Source organism: Phascolarctos cinereus, unplaced genomic scaffold (assembly GCF_003287225.1).
Source record: "Phascolarctos cinereus isolate Bilbo 61053 unplaced genomic scaffold, phaCin_HiC Scaffold_4;HRSCAF=312, whole genome shotgun sequence".
NCBI lineage: Eukaryota > Metazoa > Chordata > Mammalia > Diprotodontia > Phascolarctidae > Phascolarctos > Phascolarctos cinereus.
The window spans coordinates 409,412,113-409,428,800 of NW_027555847.1; the positions used below are offsets into that span (position 1 = coordinate 409,412,113).

Below are 16,688 nucleotides of genomic sequence, written 5' to 3' on the forward strand. Positions count from 1 at the left end.
AAGAACTACCTGTCCCCAACAACCAGACACATGGAATTTAGATGAAGAAGTTGAACCTGATAATACAGAGAGCAAAAACAAGGCTCAGCCATGAGAAGGAAGGAGCCCAGAAAAGTAACCTTTCTGTCCCTAGATCTTCATATACAAATTCAAGCTGAAGTAAATGGCCTCGTTTTTTCATATAAAAATAAGCTGAGTTTATCTACTAGAAGGAAAGTATGGAATCTCCTATGAGAAGATACCAAAACACGTCCAAAACATGAAATGCTCTTGAAAAGTATCAAGTATAGTAGGTATATCTGTAGGCATCTGAAAGTAATTGGTTATTGTGATACTAGGATTATAACTTGGATAAAACAAATACTGTTGCTGCACTTTTGAACAGGGCAACAGAGAATTTTTTTTAAAATCTGTAACTGTAAGCAATACTGGTCTCAAAGGAAAGAAATGATTCAAGAAAAAAAAAGCCAACAGTTGGTTAATTCTGAGACTTAACACTATTGCATATTAAACTTTAATGAAGAAAATATAATTAAAATAATGGTACAAGTTTCTTTATTTGAAAAATAAGTCTTCTATAGTCAGTAAAGCTGAAATCAAAGACTAGATATTTGTTGAGTCTTCAAATAAGGGAAATGATAAAATTCAACCTTTTGAATACTGTTTGAAGTTGAAAAAGCTTCCCAGAAATCATTTTTTAAAGTAACCAACAACTTTTTGGGACAGTACGAGGCAGAAAACTATCAAGAAATTGTCAGTGATCTTCTCAAAACTATAAAGTTATAGGTTCTTGAATACACATTTATATTTTTTGGAAAACCTACATGCAATAGGTGATAAGCATAAGTAATTTTTTCTTCCAAAAGTTTTCTTCCAAAAGTTAATGGTGTACATGTCCTTTGACTCAGTGATAACACTACTAAGCCTATACCTCCAAAAAGATCAAACAAAGAAGAAGAGGTCCTATATGTACAAAAACATCTATAGTAGCTCTTTTTATAGTGGTAAAAAATTGGGAATTAAGAAAGTACGCATCACTTGGAATTGCTGAACAATTTATGGTATATGAATATAATGCAATACTATCATGCCATAAGAAATGAATAACAGGATGGTTTCAAAAAAGCCTGGGAAGATTTCTAGGGAACGATACAGACTAAAGTTAGCAGAATGAGGAGAAAAATTTTGCACTATGACATCAATGCTGTAATAAGAACAATTCTGTGAGATTTAGTAACTCTTATAAGCAAAACAATCTACTATGATTCCAGAGGACTGGTAAAGTAGAACACTGTCCTCCTCCTAAAAGAAAGATTTGTGTGCTAATATGCAGAATAAGAAATGTATTTTTGGATGTAGCCCCAGTGTGGCAATTTATATTGCTTAACTGTGCTTATATGACACAAAGGTTCTGTCTGTGTGTGTGTGTGTGTGTGTGTGTGTGTGTGTGTGTGTGTGTGTATGTACATATATTTTATTTATATCTATATCTATATCTATATTTATATATTTTTTTAAGTGATTGGGGGCAAGTGGAAGGGAGGGAAAAAATGCTTGATAAGTGAAAAAAAATAGACTTATATTTTTTAAAGATGAGAATCCTCACAATGGAAAAGTTATAAAAGGACAAGTAAAGACCCGGAGTACTAACTGACTGCTAAGTAGCTATAATTGTTTTTAGGTGAGACCCAAAAAAAGTCACAATTTTGTTTAATGAAAAAAAGTTTTTAATATATAAAATGGATTCCCCTGAAAACAATGGGGTGGTATATAGCATCTGAATCCATCTGCTTAATCAACATGAAACACCGTAAAATGCATTTATTTTTATATAAATGACAAAAAAAGAAACCAGGAACATTTTGGGGTTCTTTAAAATTATACTTAAACATTATGTCTAGGGTTTGGTTTTTTTTGGGGGGGTAGAGAATGGAATACCTCTGAATGCTACTGTTGTGTTTTTCATTTATAGTAGCTTCTTGGTTCTGTGATGTTATCTTTCCCTGCTTATTATCGTCTGTGTTCTATTTTTTTTCCTTTGAATAAGAAATGACAGTGAAGATTATTTGAAGTTGTGCAGACAGATCTCGTGAGATCCCTTATCCTTGCCTTTACTTTCCATATTGGCTTTAGCTTTTACAGAGCATATCAAAATAATATTGCTCTGCCTCTCAGTGTGGTCCTGATCATCATTTACAAGATAGTCTACCTACAAGATTCCCCTCAAGTCTGTTTTCCCATTTGCTACTATAGATATAAAATTCTCAGCTAAAACTATTTTTCTTTATTCTGTTTTTATCCTTTTCAGGAAAAGTGGATTACAGACATCTCCCTTGCACTTGAGTTACAAAGTTTCATTAGTAAAGTCTACAGTTCCCCCTACTGGCTTTGTTTGGAGAACTACAGATTAAGCAGCCAGATTCAGAGTACTGATTTTTAGAAAAACCTGAGTTACAGAATATTATTATATTCTTATGATAGTACTAGACTGATGATAGTAATTTATATATTTTTGAAACTGGACATTTATATATATCAATCTATATGACCAGTCTATACTGTCTTCTTCAAGTAAGGAAAAACATTAAAGGGTACTCACTCAAAAACATATACACCATGGAATGATTGTATCAATAATTATATTATAAAAATATGATATACATCAATAATTCAACCAAGCAAGCAAGCATTTATTAAGTGCTTAAGGTGAGTCAACCACTATGGTCAGCTCTGAGTGTACAAATGGGAAAAGACAGATTGTCTGTCTCCTAGAAGAGCTTATATTCTAATGGAGGAAGACTATATTAGAGTGGACTGGGAGCTTGAGAAAGATGTTTTAGGCCGGAAAATCACAGAGATGGTAGGTTGATTTATAGGACTTACACCTAGCATAGTAAATTACAATTAGTTGGGACTTTTCTTTTTTGGGTGAGGCAATTGGGGTTAAGTAACTTGCCCCATAGTCATACAGCTAGTGAGTGTTATGTACCTGAGGCTAGATTTGAACTCAGGTTCCCCTGACTCTAAGGCTGGAGCTCTATCCAGTGTACCACCTAGCTGTCCCTTAAATATTTTTTTATTGAAAGAACTTCTGAATGTGTATAGAATGCCAATGTGATGTCACTACCAATTATAGAAAATAATAATAGCTAGCATTTATAGTGTGCATTAAAGTTTGAAAAATGCTGTACAAATATCTCATTTAATCTTCATGAGTAGTGTGGGAGGTAAGTGCTCTTATTATTCTGTTTTTATAGATGAAGAAATGAATAGCAGACAGAAGTTAGGGGACTTGCCAAGGTCACACAGCTAGTAAGTATCTGAGGCTGGACTTGAACTCAGGTCTTCTAGACTGCAGGTCTTGGGCACTCTATCTCCTGTGCTACTTAGCTGCCACCTGAAAAATAATAAGTAGAATCAGACACTACTTGTAAAAACGTTTTCTTTATTAGATTATAACTTGACTTAAAAAGTTAGATTTTTGCCTCTGTCTCTCTCACTCTCTGTACCACCCTCACTTCCCACCATGTACCTAGTTGAATACATTATTACATGTACTTTACAAATCTTTTAAAATAAAGTAAGTTAATAGATTCAGGCTGGATAACATGAGTTTGTGTTGCTAAGACAGAGAATGCAAGAGCCCAGCCAAGTAGTCCAGTGTCTTCAGGAAGATCCATGAATGTGAAGGCATGATTTCTCTCTCCCCTTCCCCGTCTCTGGAAAAAAAAAAAAGCCTTACTGACACAGCCTCCAGGAGGTTCAGGTCACAGCAGAACTGTAAGCCACCTTGTGAAGATCTGACTGCTCCAACCTGTTTGCCTTTGTTTCTTAATACCTGCTCCATTCAGGTGCCTTTGTACTCAGTGTTTGTTGGACCCAGTTATGGGTTATTATGACTTGTCTTTCTGATTTTTTTTTTCCCCTGACTTCAGTCACCTGGCTTTGTCATGCTGCTTGGTCTTCATTCCTCTTCAGGAGGTACTTTTGAATCTTCAGTCTTTCTTTACCATAACACAGAAGAAACCTCTTCTTTGAGGAAGCTCACCCTTACCCCCTGGACTTCAGTCACAGGAAGTGTCTTCCGTGGCTGCAGGCGCTCCCTCTGATTGGATGTCTCCTTTCAGAACCTCTCTTTTAAAGTGGATCCCCAGATCAACCATGTCTTCATTCCTCTGTAGGCTATGCTCCTGACTCTACCAGGCTTTCTCTGCTTGCCTGGTACCTTCATTTCTTCCTTTCCTAGACCTTTTTAAGCTTCTCTTTATGAGTTGTCTTAAGCACCTCCAAGGTAGGGATGGACTGTCTTTCTTTCTGCTTGTATTTATATTTCTGCTGCTCAGCACAGTGTCTGGAACATTGTAGGTGCTTAATAAATACTTGTTGCCATGAAAATAGAGGCTATATGATAATGGAAACAGCTGGATGGCATTGGTGGCAGATAGAGCATCAGGCTTGGAGTCAGGAAGACCAGTGTTCGAATCCTGTCTCAGACATTTACTGTCTCTGTGCATTGGACAAGTTACTTCACTTCAGTTTGCCTCAGTCTCCTCATCTGTAAAACGGGGAGAATAATAGCACCTGACTCCCAGAGTTGTTGTGAAGATAAAATTAGATAATAATTGTAAATCATTTAACACAGTGCCTGGCACAGAGTAAGCACTATATAAATGTTAGGAGGAGGAAAAGGAGGAGGACTGTAGATTAATTTTCGATGTGCACCTTGCTTTAGTGAAGGATAATCTAATGATCTATGCATTTGCTGCATTATATGATCATGAGCCAACACTGGAGCAAATAATAGGTAGAAGCTGTTTGGTGTGCAAAATAGAAATAAGGAAAATGGTTAATGATAATTTTATAAGAATATGATTAAAGAATAGCAGGCCATGTGAAAATGATCTCAGGACTTTAATTGAACATAGCTTTAATATAGTGTTATGATGGTTAAGAAAGGCCATGTAATCTTAGTTGTCATTAATGAAATTTCAACATTCAGGTCATGACAGTGAATAGCCCCAGTAATATACCGGTAAGATGAGAAAGTGGCAAGGAAGCAACTCTTAGCAAAAGCCTCCTTAATTAAGTAATCAACATCTGGCATCTCATAGGCATTTTTTCTGATGGGGAAAACTTAAGCTCAAAGTTGTTTTTAGCACGGAATGTTCTATGGGCAGAGTTCAACTTGCAAAATTTGTTATTCGACAGAATGGTCTCTGCTTTACAGAAATGATAGCAACAGAAAGTATGACTAATTAGTCACCTCGTGCTAGTGGTAAAATTGGCAACATTATGATTTGACATAAGGTAATAATTGGAATAATTCCATTTGTTTAACAGTCTACATAGACACACACACAGACATAGATATACATGAGGCAGCATGGATAGAGAGCTGGGCTTGGAGTCAGGAGGACTTGAGTTCAGATCCCATCTCTGGCACATCCTGACTGTGTGACCTTGAGAAGGGCATTTAACCTTTTAGGACCTACATCCGGTAGCTAAGTGTACACCCTTTCATAGACACTTTGGCTTGGCAAAGTCCCTGGGAGCTTTTTGTTGCCTGGTAACCAAGCCCAAGCTTACAGCGCTTCTGTAGTACTGATTTATAGAAAGACCAAAAGAACAACTCTCAAATCCGTGAGGACTTTACCTAATTCTTACACAATTTTAAAAGGGTGAGGTGGTAACTTGTGCCTCAGTCATATCCTTCCGGCTGCTTGAGTATAAGTTTCATGAGGTCAGGAGACAGTTTCTTAACTGAACTTTGGATCCTACCCAAACATAGCCCACTTCTCTGTACACAATAGTTCCTTTAACAAGTGGCAGTTGGATTGAAAAACTGAGTTAAATATAACTTAGTTTATTTGAGAAATTCCAGTAGAATATCTTCATGGGTGGTGGTAGGGGATATCTGTGAGTACATGTGCATATATGTGGGTCCATATCCCAGCCCGTTTGTCTCTGGGTCCTCAGCACCCCGCCTAGGAGGCATTTGGGAAGTGGTGGTTGAGCTGAATATGACCAAACAGTGTGAATATTACTGTCATTTGAATATTTAATGCAGAGGAAGCTCATTTTTTCTCCTTTACAAATTATATATATATAGGTGGTATGACTAAAAGAGAGATTAAGTAACACAATTATGGATTGAATTTTAAAAAAAAGATATTCTAGGCCATGGCAATTCTGCTTCCTTCCTTCAGCAAGCAATTTCACTGCTTTCCCAAAGCTAAGTATTGCTCAAAGATGTCTGCAGTTAGGCTAGGCTACTTTAAAGCACAATCTTTCATCGTTCTGTGGGAATGCTTAGTTGATATGAGTTCTTCTGACTTAAGATGTTCCATTGAAGCTTCATTGTCCCCATGACTCAGAGTATTAGAAAATACTCTGGAGTCTCATTATATAGTTCTCCTTGGGGCCTATGCCATGAATATATATACCTTACAGGTGAGATTATGCATAACAAGGTGCTTTGGGAATTTCAGTAACTGAACCCCTCCCAATGAGATCTAAAATGGGTTTGTCTTACACTGTCTTCCACTTTTATAGTGAATAGTCTTATTTCAAAGTTCCAGTGCATACAGAGGGCTATATTTTTGTAGGTTACTAAAAGAAAAACCGGAAAAATGGATCATTTGTCATTATTTTTAAGGAGAAAATTTAACACTTATACTTCCCAGATGAACCAGGAGAGAAGCAGCTATTGGCTTGACTTGACTGAAACAAGATCAACTGAGCAATAAGAGGCACCCGTTGATGTGGGCAGAACATGTCATGGAGCATTGAGTGATTTCATGGACCATTGAGAAGCCAAACCCATAATTGCACTTCTCAGTTGCTCAGTTGATCTTGTTTCAGTCAAGTCAAGCCAATGGTTGCATGGCCATTCTCCCGAATGAAGCATAAGATAGAAAGTCTAATTTGAACACTGCCTACTGTATATAACAGGCAGTTTGCTTTGTGGATTTTAAATTTTTTCTCTTCTCTCCTCTTCAGTGTTTAGGACATGGTCAGTGCAAAACACCTCCTGCTGAAAATTGCAATGGATACGCTGTTTCAGATAGGAAAAAAAATGACTCTGAACGAATTGCAATCTGCTTCAGTTACATTCTTACTCAAATTTAACTGACACACAGACCACAAAGCATTCAGCTGGACCTCGGAATGAGATCAAAGAGCATTCTTTTATAGTTTGCCACAATTAAGCTGTTGCAGCTGCCTGACAGCTTGCGTTATCATACCAGCTTTCACACCCTCACTAAATAAATGCCAAGCAAAGGGGAGTGGGGGAGAATGAGAGTGATGTAAATGAGTCAGAAGGGAAATAGATATTTGTCTTCATCTGTGAATCACATGGCTATAACCTAATATTAATTTCTTTTTGGACTGTAGGCCCTGTGATGATGTGATTGTTTTAGATAACACATCACTTGCAGAGCTGCATTGTCTGCAGGAAGGCTGGTAGATGAGGTGAAGATGTAAATGATAAGTAGACATGATTTCTTTTGACCGATCACAGCTCTACTCTTGTTTTACTTTTAAGCCAGGAGGCCAGCTCCTAGCTTATCCTCATCATTCACTGAAGCTCTGATGTTAGCCTCAAATAAGGAAAATCACCAATCTGATCTGATTATTAATGACTCTCCACAAAAAGGCAAGGCAGACGTGCCCACCTTTCATGCTGCCTGCCCGGGTGTCAGTGCCCTTAAGGTTCCATAGGTGTTGATCATAACCAGGAATTGGTCATAACCTGCCAGGGGCAAATAAAACCTATTCCTGACTAAGGCAGGAACAGAGATTCTGATATACTAGAATGATTTCATGGTAACCTCAAGCTGCAGGGAGGTATATGGTCACTCAGGAGACTTTATTGGGGGTTGGGGGAGGGGCTAGGCAATTTTGTTTGGTGCCATTTTGTTAAGCTATTTGGATAAGGTATTCTGTGAGCAAGACAGCAGGATTTCTGGTCTGTTGCTTTTTTCTTCAGTTCTACCCCCTGAACTGAGGCTATATGAAGATGATGCTAAAAACAGCAATAATAACAAAAATAATATTTATATGGCACTTTATGGTTTGCTAACAACCCTGCAAAAGTGAGTGTTATAGATGACAAAGCTGAGCCAGATAGCAGTTAAATGGCTTCCCAGGGTCACACAGCTAGAAAGTGCCTGAGGCAGTATTTGAACTCATTTCTTCCTGACTCCAAGTCCAGTGCTCTATCCACTGCACCATCTAGCTGCCTATAGAATTGATAAGCATAATGAAAACTATTAGGAAATGGGGCTCTAACCAGAAAAGCTAGTGGTAGAGAAAATAGAAAGAATCTAGAAAATTCTTGAATCTGATGTTCTTTGCTACAATATGGTAATGATGTCTTTCGTGTTGATAGGAACCTCGGGCATATATTGGTCAAATCTTATTGCAGTGGTGAAAATTTTTTCTTTTTTGAGCGTCAAGAGTGATTTGGAAACTGTCCTTATTTGTATCTGTGTTTCATGCTGTTGATGGCATCAGAGGCTAATTCCTAGATCGTGTCAGATGTCTGCAGTTAGGAGATTCACTACTGTGATGATATCAGGAGCTCCATCCCTTGTTTCCCTTATTCTTAATGAGAGATTTCAAGTTATCCATTTGCTACAGATCAGCTGGACAGCCCCATGTTACCAGAATGTGACTGGGGGGTCATACACTGGGAAGGAGTCATAGGTGGTAAAAATAAATGGGAAAATCTGGAAGTATTCTGCTTTCTTTGCTTTTTCTCTTATTTTCTTATTTTTCTTTACTTAGACTATGTTTACATGGAAAATAATTATTGGTAACTCAAAGAAGTATGAAAGGGAAAAAAACCTTAAATTGTAAAATTTACATTGCAAGTGTCAAAGCAACTTGAAGTGATTTTAGTGAATGGCAAAGAAATAACTTATTACCACATTTAGCTTTATAATTAACGAAGTGACTACCTCTTCTTCCCTTCCCTCCCTGCCTCTACCTCTACCTGCCCACATCCATTCTCATGCTTATGCATGTTTGGTCTATTGGGTAGACAGCTGCCTTTGGTCAGGAAGAGCTGAGTTTGAGGCCTCCTTCTGACACATACTGTAGCTTTGTGATCCTGGGGCAATCACTTAATTTGCAAATTCCCCAGGCAACTTTCTTGACTAAGTGACAGAGAAGTTGCTGGGTGAAAGGGGGGAAGATTTCTATACTAGTGATTCCCAACATGATGAAATAATCGGTCTAGATAAAAAGTGTTTATATGTACATCCATGTGTGTCTGTACAACTTTCTTTTCAGGGCACATAGTCATCACCAACTACTTGCTGAACTATTTTCCTGGTCTTGACCTTGAAAGAAGGAATGTATTTGGGTACACAGCTCTGATGAAAGCTGCCATGCAAGGTCGGATTGAATGCATCCGCGCTTTAATGTTGGCAGGTATGTGGTAATCTCCACTTTGGTAGGTTCTCATCTCTTGCACTCTCCACAGGGTCAGGGGACAGTTAAAATTGTGTTTTTTATTCGAAGATATCCAGGTGTTAATGTACAGTTAGTGTGTTAACAAAGCCCTGTTTACAAATGTCAGTAGTCTTGGAGAGCATTTTATTTTGTGAGGTTTACTGTCACCCCAATCCAAATAAACAAAAAGAAAAAGCTATTAAAAATTGCAGGTGTTCCAAAGTTAGTCTCATGCCATAGTTCCTGTCTACCATGGATCTTGGCTGCCTTCCTTCATATCTATACTGTCCACATATCCTCCTTCCTCAGGAGTTTGTGCCCTGATCCTGTTAACCACAAAGCTACTTGATATATCAAAGGTGAGGGTCTGGAGCAATCAGTGACTTTTAGGTTGGGATTAAATGAAAATTGAATACTCCAGGGATTCATGATTTCCGAGGCCTGCATCAAGTCATGTCTATGAGCATTTACTAATCACCTACCGCATTCCAGGAGCTGGCAATATAAATACAACAGTAAGAAAAACCCTCAAGGACGTTACAATATTATGAGAGAAGTCTACAGTAAAAGGAAGATGAAAAGAATTGAAGGTACCAGGTGAGGGGCAGCATGGTAGAGTAAGTCCTATGGAGTTAGCAGTGTATCCTGGAGAGGAAGGAAGACAGATTAACCTGGGTGCCTCCTTAATATGAGATTCCAGGAGAAAATAGTCAGAGGGAGAAGCCACAGGGATAGAGAATACTTTCATTCTGAGAAATAATGCAGAAGTGAAGAGCTTCCAAAGAGGTGGAAATGACTCTGCTCCCTCTGCTAGACCAAGCCTTCTCTATGTGTTAGTAGAATAGTTTTTATGAGTTGCTGTGGCTAAAGAATTTTACATTCTCAATTAAAAATTTGGTTCAGCAATCATATCAAGGCAGGTTTTTGTTTTGTTTTGTTTTTTTAAAGAGAATTGTTGGGGCAGCTAGGTGGTACAGTAGGTAGAGCTCCGGCCTTGGACCTGAGTTCAAATGCGGCCTCAGACACTTGACACTTACTAGCTGTGTGACCCTGGGCAAGTCATTTAATCCGTAGAGAGAGAGAATTGTTATTCATTTATAATAATTTGATTTTGATATTCTGAACTTAGCAAATGCCAGCAAATAATAGCAGTTCCATTTACAGAGAACAGAAAAAAGAGCACTGTGTATGAAACTGAATCTCTAATTTGTATAGCTTGAGTTTTTTAAAAGTGTATTAAATATATATGTGAAACACCTTTGTTTCAAAGTTGACCTGCTTATCTTTGTCTCCCTCAAAACTTTGTTAATTTCTGTGCATTAAAAAAAATGCTTCAATGACATTCCCCTCCCATAGCACTATTACTACCTCTCCTCCACATCCCTTATATAACCTTTCTGTCATGCCAAAGAATCATCATCTAGTGCATACTACCCCCCACTCCCAAGTCGCACATTGTCTATATACAGAAATGTACATCTCATTCTGCTCCTTAAATTTATCACCTCTGTTTGTCAGGGTTGCATGTTTAATCGTTTCCTTTAGTAAAGTTCTACTCCGATGTTTAAATCCACCATGGGATGACCCTGGGTTCTCAAGTTACGTTTAGTGGAGCACAAACTCTCCCAGGTCCTAACAAGATGGAAAGGCTTTGACCTTCCTTGGTTTCAGCTCCTTCATCTGCGAAATGAAGGTGTTGGATTAGATGACCTCTGTGGAGGTGCCTTCTGAGTCTAAATCTGTGAATACCAGCTTGACGATAGGCTTGTCTGTTGTCCAAGGAGCAGCCTGGCTAAGTTTGGAGAGACTCACTACCAGAATGTGAAGCACCTGGTGATCACTTTTTAAAGTTCTCTGAAGACTGTCTTCTATGATGTAGAAAGGTTGTCATACATATCGGATGAAATGATGGATGTTTGTAATGATGATGAGGATGATGATAATAATAATAATAGCTCTTTAAGGTTTGCAAAATGTTTTACAAATATCTCATTTGAGATAACAACACAACAACCTTGGAAGGTAGATGTAATTATTATTACCATCTCCATTTTACAGATAAGGAAACTTGAGCTAAAAGGAGGTTAAGTGATTTGCTGAAGATCACAGCTATTAAGTGTCTGAGGTAGAATTTGAACACAGGTCTTCCTGTGGAACTGAATCTGAATTTTTAACTTTTTTGACCAATTGCTTCTAAAGCTTTTAGTGTATTGCTGATGGAAAGAGGACCCATGTCTTAGCTCCAGATACATTATCTGCCATGCTGCATCAGTAAGTGCTTCAGGTATCTTGGCATCTTGGTTCACCAATCATGAGATAGGAGTTTTTAAAAATGAATTAATTGAAAGTATATTTGAAAGATGAGTTCAAATTTTGTCTTTAATACAAAGTGTCTGAAAAATGTGAGTTTGGTATTTAAGGTTCAGATTCCTTCTCTTTCTCCATCTTCTGGGGAGAAATAATTAGTCTGGAATATTGTGCTGTGTTTATTTCATCTCCAGTTTTATCAGTGGTTATCAGATCACCTTGATGAAGTATTAACAACTGCTTTTCTAATTGGTGGCAATAGAGTTGATCTTATCAGTAAAAGTAGTAAAGCATCTCTCCCTGATTTTTCTGTATTAATTCCCCATCTTATTCTATATTCTCCAAACAACCAAAAAAGTATACTATTGTAGGGGATTTTATCTGCTTCAGTCTCAGGGTTTGGATTCCACCAATTATTTATCTTCAATATTAAATAAGGATAAGGACTAGACCTGTAATTTTGTTAGAACAAGGAATTCCTACATAATGAAACTCCTATTTATCTTTTCTCAAATGAGAGAATATTTGTTAAAAAATAAAAAAGTGCTCAGCACAGTCCCTGGCACATATAATATTATTATTTGTAATGTCTATTCCTTTTTCCTCCCCGTAGTAGTGCAGATCAGCACTCAGAGTCATTAAGAGGTTAAGTATCTTGCCTAAGATCTAGTATGTGTCAGAGGTATGAGTGTAGTCCATATCTTCATGGCTCCAAGGCTGGCTCTATATACTATACCATACTTCAGTCTTAAGAAAAGGAAATTGAGGGACAGCTAGGTGGTGCAGTGGATAGAGCACCGGCCCTGAAGTCAGGAGGACCTGAGTTCAAATCCGGCCTCAGACCACACAGTTGACACTTACTAGCTGTGTGACCCTGGGCAAGTCACTTAACCCCAACTGCCTAAAAAAACAAAACAAAACAAGAAAAAGGAAATTGAATGGGCAGCTAGCTGGTACAGTGGATAGAGCACCAGCTCTGGATTCAGGAGGACCTGAGTTCAAATCTGGACTCAGAAACATAACACTTAGTAGCTGTGTGTCCCTGGGCAAGTCACTTAACCCCACTGCCTAAAATAACAACAACAACAACAAAAAGGAAATTGATGATGATAGTTTCCAGTCCTGGGGTTTTTGTTGTTGTTAATAACATTTTATTCCTTGCGGCTTAAACTTCAGTGTTTGCACTTTTGAGATATATATATATATATATGTCTTTTTGAGATATAACTTTGACCAAGAAAATATGATCATTGTGAGACTGTAATTAGAGAATTGAAAGACACAGGAGTACCTCCATATTGAAAGTTAAGGTGGAAATATATTTCGCCTTCCACATTCCTTTGTGAGCTGAATTTTTCTAGCCCCAATTTCATTATATTCAACAAGAATGGTATTTCTTCTCCCCCACTCCCCTTGCCTTTTTTTTTTAACAAATGATGTATTGTTTATCAGATTGCCTTTCCTCTCAAATTGCTAACATCTTCATAGAGTATATAACAGAGTCACACATCAATAACTGCTTTTATCTGCTCTGATCAAGCAGAACAAAGAGATATTAGAAATTTCAGAAACTCTGGAATTTAATAATAAAAAATTATAGTTCAATAAAGGACTTTTCTCTCTCCAAGGTTCGGAAATTCTGATTTATTGGAACTTTGTTACTGTGGCTACTAAGGACAAACACATCAGCCATGCCAGCTGTGCTGATTATAATCTCAAGGGATGTGAAACCTTATTAATTTGATAGAATATTAATATTCTCAAAATGACAGGTCGGTTTAAATAAGTTGCCCTGAGAAGCTGTATTCAGAACATGATTTTATCTACATAAAAACATAACTCAGTGGTGATACTTGTTTTTCCTTTTTAAGAAGAAGCTTCAGGGCTCAGTTTCAAACCTGAATGGCATATACCGAGTAAGGTGGAACTGTTGTGACATTTGAGGAAAACAAAGGAAGAACATCTTTGAATATTCATGTCCATCCTACTTCATAAAGTTGATACAGATGTGGGTGAGTGAAGAATTGTAATGATGAACAGGGCCTAGTCACTCATACACTATCCTGGCCTCAGGTAACTCCAGACTGCTTGCTTTCATGAAGCCAAATTAGACTCTCAGATGAAAATCCAGATTTCTTTCTGCTCCATACCCTTATTTCCTTTGTGTTAATATACATAGTACAGATTGCATCTTGGATTTTCTCAACAAGAGCACACAATAAACAGAAAATAGTGGTAGAAATGTAACATGTAGTAAGTCAGGTTTCAGTGAGTAAGTGTAGATGTTTTCTCCAAACATAAGACTAATCACCTCTTAATCTGGAAAACTCTGGGCCTAGCTTTCATTGAAAACCACAGGAGGACTTGGAGTACAGTGGTGAGGTCCATAAGGGTAAGACTACGTTAAGAATCAGTGAACATGGATGCTGTTTTAGTATTCGTTCAGTCTCAAGCAGTTGATTACAAGACAAGTCCTTTTACGTGTTAACACTGACATGGTTGAAAGGCAGTAGCTTTGATGCCAGCAGTTTTGCTAACAGGTTTTTTTGATGGTTAAAAAAGAAATTTAGTCATACTTTCAAAGAGCTCATAGGATAGAGTTAAAATGGGCCTTTATAGTAATCAGGCTGTCTTCTGTTATTTTCCAAAATGAGGAAACTGAGTTTTCAGGATAGAAGTGGCTTGTCACTCAGCTGGTTAGCAGAAAACCTGGGCTAGTCTCTTGACTCTTCATCTCCTCTGTCTACTTCATCCTCCACTAGAGGTCACACCTTCACTGATTTCCAGATAAGAGTCTAAGGATCATAGGAGTTAAAGCTAGAGAGGACCTTTGACATCATCTAGTGGAATGCCCTCATTTTATAGATGAGCAAAACGAAGCCCAGGGAAGTTAAGTGAATTGTGCAAGGTCTCATAGTACCCATGCCCTCTGACAACAAATCCATTTCTCTTTCCACTAAACCACAGACACAGTCATTAAAGACCTAAAAGGTGCTAATCAGCATTCTGGAGAGAATTCTAAAGCTTAATCAGTGCATTTATTTATTTGTGTCAGCCACTTTGCTAAATACTGAGACTATAAATACAAAAAGTGTCCATAATGAGCTTATAGTTTAGTTGTTGTTCAGTTATTCAGCCATGTCTGACTCTGGGTGACCATCGCATACCAGGCCCTTCTATCCTCCACTATCTCTCAAAGTCTGTCCAAGTTCACATTCATTGCTATCTAGTCCTCTGCTGTTTCCTTTTCCTTTTGCCTTCAATCTTTCCCAACATCAGTCTTTTCCAGAGAGTCTCATCTTTTCATTATGTGGCCACATTTAAGTTCAGCTTTAGCATTTGACCTTCCAGGGAATAGCCTGAATTAATTTCTTTAAGTATGGATTGATTTGAGTCCAAGAACATACAATTACCACTGCTTCCATTTCTTCTCCCTGTATTTACCAGGAAGTGATGGAACCAGTTGCCAAGATCTTAGTTTTTTTGATGTTAAGCTTCAAGCCAGCTTTTAAGTCTCCTCTTTCACAGCTGATGGAGATATAAATTAGGAGATAGTATATGTGCTCTCTCAGGAAAGATGTCAATCCAGGTGGGATCAAAGGGCTTAGAGCACATCTTGATTAGTATTCTCGAACACAAATAGAGTAAAAGCCAAAGTCTCTGTTTGTGATTGACTTCAATAGGAGGCAGTATTGGCTTGGTCCCCATTTTTCTGTGCACCACAAAGTCTGTCTAGTATGAATTCTTGAGTGGGAGTAGGTGGATGATGCCTGGGAAGGAAGATAAACCACTGAGCAAACTTTTCTCATCCCTTCTCCCTCCACCCCAATATTTTTATGCAGATGAAATCAGATTAAAATGGACCTGTAGAGCAGCTTTGAAAGGGGGAAAGATAAACCATGTAGCCAGAGGATTATGTATATATTTCTACCCCCTTTGCTTTACTGATGGTGGAAGGTTGGAGGGTATTGTATATGTGGCTGGCTGGGTACAAGTCCAATAGATTCAGAGTCATAAGACCTGGTATAAATGATGACTCCATCACTTACTGTGTTTTAGAGTAAATCCCTTTATTTCTCTGGGCCTCAGTTTCTTCACCTGAAAAATGTAGTTGTGCTAGAAAAGATCCAAGTTCTCTTCTCAGTCACAGAATCATAAAATGTTGCCACCACTCTGAGCCTCACTTTTTTTTTTAAAGAATAGTAATTGGAGTTAGAAAACCTGACTCACAAGGTATAACCTTTGACAAAACACTTAAATTGTCTGAGCCTCAGTTTCCTCATCTCAAAATGTGGTGCTTTCACTGCCAGCATCAGAGTTGTTAGAAGGATCAAATGAGATAAAGCGTTTTGTCATTGTAATTGCATTATATAAATGTGAGCTGAGTTATTATTTTATTTTATTTTTATTTTACCACCGGTTTACCCCATCCCTCCCAGCTCCACAGAATCACTTTGCTAACAATTTAGCTAGGCTTCTGGCTAAATGATTATCAAGCACTTTCTAAATCTACTATGGGAAGGGGCAACAGGCCGACCATGTCTGACTGTGAGCCCTTTGTAGGCACACGTATTCATTGTGGGTGAGCTGGGGGGGGGGGGTCTCATCTCTACGGTTAACAGCTGTGTACTGGGACAGTGGCATCTTTGATGTTGGCCAGGGTCAGGAAGCAGGGTTCTGGATTCAACAGTGGATAGAGTAGGAGGTAAAGCTAACATTAGTCACGTTGTAAAATGATTTAATATGACAATTCTTTGAGGTTTTCATTGAATGGCATGACCTAAGTATAAAATAATTAACATCAGTCCATTACAGGCCATTATTTAATTGCTATATCTATAGTATTAATATTCGGTTTGATAATGGGTGTTTTGAATTAGAGTTCACCTTGATTTATGATACATCTCACAGAAAATCTAGGG

General features: G+C 37.9%; 1 protein-coding gene across 1 annotated transcript in view; it reads left to right on the plus strand.

The window, feature by feature from the left end:
* The window catches only part of ANKRD33B (ankyrin repeat domain 33B), a 135,523-nt gene that overhangs the window by 106,295 nt on the left and 12,540 nt on the right, over positions 1 to 16,688 (plus strand). Inside the window, exon 3 of the mRNA XM_078153313.1 lies at positions 9,298 to 9,438. Coding sequence (XP_078009439.1) covers positions 9,298 to 9,438 — 141 coding nt within the window. The remainder of the gene's footprint in view (positions 1 to 9,297; positions 9,439 to 16,688) is intronic.